The sequence below is a fragment of the Monoraphidium neglectum genome (assembly GCF_000611645.1).
Source record: "Monoraphidium neglectum strain SAG 48.87 unplaced genomic scaffold scaffold00943, whole genome shotgun sequence".
Taxonomy (NCBI): domain Eukaryota; kingdom Viridiplantae; phylum Chlorophyta; class Chlorophyceae; order Sphaeropleales; family Selenastraceae; genus Monoraphidium; species Monoraphidium neglectum.
Genome location: NW_014012685.1, coordinates 13,438 through 19,975, shown reverse-complemented (window position 1 = coordinate 19,975; position 6,538 = coordinate 13,438). Strand labels below are relative to the sequence as shown.

The 6,538-nt window shown below is 63.0% G+C and overlaps 4 protein-coding genes across 4 annotated transcripts in view; 3 read left to right on the top strand and 1 right to left on the bottom strand.

Annotated features, from left to right (window-relative positions):
* Nucleotides 1-135: 135 nt before the first annotated feature.
* MNEG_6017 (hypothetical protein) lies at nucleotides 136-997 on the top strand (the record flags this gene model as incomplete). Its single annotated transcript, XM_014045514.1, has 3 exons — nucleotides 136-238; nucleotides 469-638; nucleotides 908-997. 3 exons carry the CDS (start codon nucleotides 136-138, stop codon nucleotides 995-997), a joined length of 363 nt encoding a protein of 120 aa, XP_013900968.1.
* A 606-nt stretch (nucleotides 998-1,603) lies between these two features.
* On the top strand, nucleotides 1,604-2,673 carry MNEG_6016 (hypothetical protein; the record flags this gene model as incomplete). Its single annotated transcript, XM_014045513.1, has 3 exons — nucleotides 1,604-1,937; nucleotides 2,136-2,233; nucleotides 2,533-2,673. The coding sequence occupies 3 exons, from the start codon at nucleotides 1,604-1,606 to the stop codon at nucleotides 2,671-2,673; spliced, it is 573 nt and encodes a 190-aa protein (XP_013900967.1).
* A 797-nt stretch (nucleotides 2,674-3,470) lies between these two features.
* MNEG_6015 (hypothetical protein) lies at nucleotides 3,471-4,535 on the top strand (the record flags this gene model as incomplete). Its single annotated transcript, XM_014045512.1, has 3 exons — nucleotides 3,471-3,804; nucleotides 4,014-4,111; nucleotides 4,386-4,535. The coding sequence occupies 3 exons, from the start codon at nucleotides 3,471-3,473 to the stop codon at nucleotides 4,533-4,535; spliced, it is 582 nt and encodes a 193-aa protein (XP_013900966.1).
* A 720-nt stretch (nucleotides 4,536-5,255) lies between these two features.
* The window catches only part of MNEG_6014 (hypothetical protein), a gene marked incomplete at both ends in the record, with an annotated part of 4,397 nt that continues 3,114 nt past the window's right edge, over nucleotides 5,256-6,538 (bottom strand). Inside the window, 3 exons of the mRNA XM_014045511.1 lie at nucleotides 5,256-5,282; nucleotides 5,677-6,141; nucleotides 6,283-6,320. Coding sequence (XP_013900965.1) covers nucleotides 5,256-5,282; nucleotides 5,677-6,141; nucleotides 6,283-6,320 — 530 coding nt within the window. The remainder of the gene's footprint in view (nucleotides 5,283-5,676; nucleotides 6,142-6,282; nucleotides 6,321-6,538) is intronic.

Here is a 6,538-nt window from a genome sequence, read left to right as displayed (position 1 = left end):
CTCCCCGCCGCGCCCGGCGGATACGCGGCCGGCCCCGGCGGCTATGCCGCGGCGCCCGCGGCCGCGGCGCCGCCGGCCGCCGCCGCAGCGCCGCCGCAGCCACAGGCGCCGTCGGGGCCGCCGCCGCACATCAACATGGCAAGCGCTGACGTGTCGAGGGTGCCGGCTGACCAGAAGGCCGTCCTGGCGTCCCTCAACGCCCTCTTCAACGCGTGCCTGCCGCTCGCCAACAACCCAGGTGCGGGCCGCTGCAGCCTCCGCAACCGTTCCTGCACTCAAACGGCTTGCGCGGCAGCTTCAAAGCGCCCCTCCCCTGCCATTCTTATGCATGGCGCCCACACAAACTCACGCCAGTGTGCATCCTTCAGTCTCACACACACACACACACACACACACACACACACACACACACACACACACACACACACACACATTTTGCACGAATCTTGCCACAACCCCCACTCACAGCCCGCAAGCGCGAGATGGACGACAACAGCAAGCGCCTGGGCGCCCTGTTCTGGCGGCTCAACGAGGGCCAGGTCAGCGCGCACGTCGTCGCGCGGCTGCAGCAGCTCTGCGCCGCGCTGGACGCCGGCAACTACCCCGCGGCCACCCAGATACAGGCGCGACGGGGGAAAGTGATTTTGGGGCGCGGGCTAGGGGTTTGTGGGGCTGCAGCAGCGGGCGGATGTGGGGCTCCCGTGGTGGTGGCGGCCCATGGTGTGTTGGGGTGCGGCGTGGCGGCTGTGGCTAGCCTGCTCCTGGTGATTGGGGCGACGCCGGCACGCTAGCGATGAAGCTGCGGCCCTGTGTTTGCTTGCACCCACCTCAGTGTGTCCATGACCGCATCAGCCTCCTGGCCCCTTCGTGCCCCTGCACTTTCAAATTTTCAAACGATCCTGCACAGGTGGAGCTGACCACCAGCGACTGGGACGAGTGCGGCACCTGGCTCACGGCCCTCAAGCGGCTCATCAAGGTCAGGCAGATGGCGGGCTAGGCGCGCGCCACTGCGCCGCGCCACCCTGGCGAATGCATGGGACTAGGCCGCCATCGCGGGCGCGCTGCCGGGCGGGCGGCCAGTGGAGCAGCTCGCGGGCCGGGCGCGGCTCCGCGAACTTTAGTTGCACGGGCGCGTTGCTGCTGTGCGCTTTTACTGACTGCTGAAGTGCATTTCAAACATAGCCTGCTGTGAGAGCTATGTAACTTGCTTTGGAAGTTCCTTGGTGCTGGCGCAGAAGTAAAGTAACTGTGAGAACAGCTCAAGGGCCCTGGCACCTTCCAAGGTTCAATGTGACAAAGCTGCAGCCAGCAGGCTGCCTGGCAGCTGAGGCGGTCGCTTGGATGTGCAGCAGCATGAAGTGAGAGTGAGCATGTCATCAGATTGCCAAGAGCTGGCATCTCTCCACCAACTGCCATCGCACCCTCGCGCGCCCAAACCTCGGAACCCGCCGATGATGATGTCATTGACACGCGTGCGCGCGCGTCTCTATTGCTTCGCTGGCTCTTTCTACTGCCAAAACATTGCAGGCATAAAAGCCATACACCCTGATTTTCAACAACTAACCCACCCTTAACTCTTTTTCATACATCAGCAAGAACAGCAATGCAGCAGGAGGAGGCCGAGGTGCCCTTGGCGCCCGCCCTGGCCAAGGCGTTCGGCCGGGCGCCGGACGGCGCGCAGATAGTGGAGGAGGAGGTGTTCAACCTGGTGTTATGCTGCGATGAGGCCATGCCAGCCGCCCTCCAAACCATCAAATCAAGGAGCAGCCTAGGGCCCCAGGCAGAGCGGCTGATGTCCCTCATCGACACCATGCGGCCTGACCCCAGGCCGGCCCCAGCCTACGAGGCGCTGAGCGCCGTGCCTGTCAGCACAGCGCTGCTCTTGCTGACGCTCCTCCACGAGCTGGCAGAAAGGAGGCAGGAGGACAGAATGCCAAGTAGGTGGCGCCGAGAACAGGTCGGAGCGCTGCGTGCGCGCCCTCGGGCACGGCGCGCGGCTGGGACGGCCTCGCAACTTACAAGGCAGTGGTTTCGACTGTCCCTCCAGCTGCTCCGGCTTCTCAAACCAAGCACCGCAGCCGCGCTGCTCATTGCAACTAGCGTGCATGGCCGCGACCTTCGCGCCTGTGCCGCAGCCATGCAGAAGTCCACCGCCACCCTCATCGTGGACAAGTGGACCAAGCACATGGCGGCCCTCGCAGGCTACGGGCAGGAGGAGGTGCTGCGCGCTCAGGTGGGCAGCCAAGACGTTGCTTCTTAACAGAAACGGGCTGGGCTATACAGCATGTATGAGGGAGGCGCATGGCTAGGGTGGCGGCAACGGAGTGGAATGAAAGGTGGCGGCGCGCGTCCGCATCTGGAGGCGCTCTAGAGCACATCTGCCTCTGCTGCCGACAAACGCCCCGCGCGACCCCGCCGCCTGGACTTCAGGCAGCGTTGAACGCTGCCTGCATCCCCAGCTTGCATTGTTGCCCCTGCCCTCACGCTCATGCAACCCGTCCGCCCTACCTCTCATGCAAATCCACTGAGCAGCGGCAGGAGGCGGCGATGTCGGACGCAGAGGCGGTGGCCTTCATGGTCAGCCAGCTGCAGCGCCTTGGGATGCAGGGGTTTGACGCGCGGCCTGCCTCAGTGCAGGAGGTCATCGAACTGCTGCGCAACTCCGTCGAGTGACAGCTGCACGGCAGCTGCCACATGCCAGCGGCAATGCGCGCCTGGTGGCGAGGCGGCGGCTTGCTGCCGCAGCTGTTTTTGCGGCGTGTGCTTGCTCTCCCGCCCTGCCTCGTCCCCGCCTCAGGGTTTGCATTTACTTGGGCATGGTGGGCTGCCTCGACATGCTGCGCAGCGGGACTAGGGGCTGCGGCATGCGACTTGATGCGTTGTGTAGCGTGGTAGGGAATATAGCTGGCCTACGATATGGCAGTGGGGCGAAGGGGGGCCGCTGTGCGATTCTGCTGTGCGAAAGCGCGTTGCTCTGCGTCGCTGCTGTCACCTTGACACCAACAGGCTTTTAAAATCTTTGACTGCAGCAAACCTAGATGGCATGCGATCATAGCTGAGTAATCTGCGTTGAACCTGCTCTCAAGGCCGCAGAAGCCAGGTGACTGCAAGAATGGTGTGCAACGGGCAGTGCCAGGTTGAGTGCCTGCTTCAAAGGCCGCTTGGCGCGCGGCTCTGGCAAGGGGCCCCTAGGCTGGGTGGTGGCAAGAGGCTGGGAATGCGCGAAATGGGTGCGCTCAAGGACCGCATTGGATATTGGAACACCACCACAGGCCTCCGCTACGAACTGCTGCCACCCTTGGACCAACCGCGCACGCGCGCCCAAACCTTGGACCACTCGCGACCGATGATGACATCACAGGCGTGCGCCGCGCTCGCACAGTCACCTCTCATGTCTTGCGTTGCGCCCGTGCCTCCCGCAATCCATTGCACTCTTTCAATCAATAATCTGGCTGTCGCGCATTTCAGGGATGCAGGAGGCACCTGTGGGGCTGCACGACGCAGTGCGCAAGGCGGCCGAGCCGTCGCCCGACGCAGAACAGCTGGCTGAAGAGGCCGTACTCACAGTCTCTTCCTGCCTGTCCGAGGCCGCGCCCGTCGCGTTTCGCATATCCCAGACACCCGAGCTGAACAAGGCGGCCGAAGCCGAGGAGCTGCTGGCGCGAGTGAGGCACCTCCTGCCCGACCCCACACCCGACGCCGCCTACGAGGCGCTCAGCGACGCGCCGGTCGACGAGGTGCTGCCGACGCTGACACTCGTCAACAGCCTTGCCGAGGAGATTGAGGAGGGCGAGCTCGCGCAAAGTGGGTGGGGTCCAAACAGGCAGGGTCGGGCTGGATGGGTTTGGCTAGATGCTATGAGTGGGAAGCCTGCAAAGACGCATGCAGACAGGCCGCCAGAATTGGTGTGGCTGGCCAGTCGCTTGCTTGCAGCCCGCGCCTTGCTGGTGCCCTGATCAGACACCCGTCACGACCTCCACATCCGATGCTTTGTTATCGCGCCCACCTCACAGCCTTCGAGACGGCCGCTGCTGCCATGATCGTGACTTACTGGGCGGGGCCGCTTGTGGCGGTGGCGTCTTATGGGCAGGAGGCAGTGCGGCGCGCCTGGGTGAGCCCACAGCATGTGTAGTGGAGCAAAACGGTGGGGTTGCTGGGAATGCACAGGAACGGCTCACACGCCAGCAATGGAATTGCGAGGAATTGCGGGAGGCACTAAGCCTCATATGAGGTAGTCTCTTAGACAGCGCGGGGCTTGTTTTCATATACGCTTGCTCACAGACCACGATCACCTCGCCTTGTCGCCACCACCATTTCCATCGTTCTGACCCGCAGCTTCCACCCTTTCTAAACCGCCCGCGCCGCGCCCACCTTGCCTCAAACAGGGGCATCAGGCGGCTATGTCGGACGCGGAGGCAATCGACTTCATGTTGAGCGAGCTGGCGCGCCTGAGGATGAGGGCTTTCGAGCAGCGGCCTCCCTCAGTGATGGCGGCAGTCCAGCAGCTGCGCGAGTCTGTGAGGGGCGCGCTGTAGAGGGGCTCGTCAGGGCTGCAGCCTGCCGTGCTGATGCGTTGGGCACACTGCGGCTGGCTCGACGGCTGCTGCAGCAGCAGGCGAGGGCGGGGCGCCCCTGGCCCCACTTCTTCCGGCTGCGACACTCACCACGCAGAGCCTCTTGCAATTTGTTCCATGCTTGAGGTGTCCTACTGCGTTGATGCTGACTGGCTTGATTTGTTCGATGTGAGCAGCAGAGAGATTGTTGCTGTGAAGCAGGGCACGTCATGCACGCAGTGTCCAACACCCCAAGTTCTTTCTTGGGGTTGCTTGGATTTTACCACATGGTGCACACAGAGCAGCACGCTTTGTTTGTGGAGTCTATCATCCCTCTCAGCCAGCCGTGTATGCTTGTGCCAGCCTCACGCCTCTCGTCCCTGCACAGGCAGTGCTGCATTGCAGTGTGGTTTGCTGAGTCATTTGGCAAGTGTAAGTCCACTCAATCACAGTGAACTCATCCAAGTGCAAACCCCAAAACTTCAACGCCCTCTGCTTGCCAGTCTGCAATTCTGGGCGCAACATAGTGTTGTGCGTGCATTCGGTCAAAGAGGTACCAGCCCGCAATCGTACCAAGTACAGCGTAATCCTGCCGCCAAACTTGCATGTTCCTTTACACAGCCTGCTCCCTTCACACGCCCAGCCTCCATTTTTCCACAAAGTTGAATGCGTTGTCGACTGCTGGCAGCTCCCCGCCGCGCGTTAGTACCCAGGCAAAGCAGTCTCGAGCTGTGGGGGCAACGCGGTCACGCAGCTCTTCATGCAACTCCTGCACTGCTGACCCCAGCACGACCGCATCCCTTGCCGTGCCTGGAATCTTCCGCTGCGCTATCCTGGAGCACCCAGTCTGAAGCTCCTCCAACGCCGCCATCGCCAGTTGCATACCGCGCGCAATACGCTGGTCGCCGCTGCAGCTGCCGTCCCTGCCTTTCATGTCGGCTCTCCCGTTGCTCTTTTCGTCTGATGGTGCTGCTGCTGCTGCCACAATCATGTTGCTTGTGCTGCTGGCATTGCTATTTGTAGTGGCTATTGCAACGCCGTAGCCTCCGCCCGAAGCTGCCGCAACACAACCACCGCCTGCATTGCCGCTGCTGCATGAGGGCTCAACCGCCTGGCCTCTGACGCTGGCTGTCACTGCCGACGCCATGCCGCCCCACATGCCAGACGCCGCCGCCTCCCGCAGGCCGCGGCGCACAAACGGCGTCGCCAGGAGCTCCTGGGCGCTCGGGCGCCGCTGCGGGTCCCGGCGCATGCAGCCCGCAATGAACGCCTCCAGATCTTCCGCAAGCGGCTCGCCGTTGAGGTTCAGCACCAGATCCCGCATGAGCTGGGCGTCCGGCGCGTCGGCGCCGACCGGCAGCACCAGGCACGGGGGCGGCGTGCCGCGCACGGTGCCTAGTCCGAGCGCGAGCGCCGTGCAGCCAAGCGCATAGATATCCTCCTGCCAGCTGAGGCTGCCGCTGAAACGCGCCGTGACGGGCAGCGCGGCGCGCTCAGGGGACATGAAAGTGGCCTGGGCTGGCCCCATCATGCTGCCCTGCCAGAAGGGCGCCGCAAAGCCATCGTGGTCGGCGGCCTGCAGCCGCACCTGCGCGCGCACATACCGAAGGTTATTGATTTGGAAGCGGCTCATGACACGCTGCGCAAGGAACAGGCACCGCTCTCAGCAATCAGCGCTTTAGTTGATGTTCCCGGCGAAAACAGTGACATGCTCATGCCGCGCGTGTACCTTGCTGTCTTCGTCCCTGACCACCAGCCAGTTATCTCCTGCAGGCAGCAGCATCAGCGGACTGAGCACACCAAGGCGCTTTGCTCGCGGCCAAATCAGGCGTCTGGGGACCTAGGGTTGCACACTGGCACATAAGCTAAAAAATGTACGCGTGTGTCCCCCGCCAAACACTCACGTCCACAAGCACACACACACACACACACACACACACACACACACACACACACACACACACACACACACACACACACACACA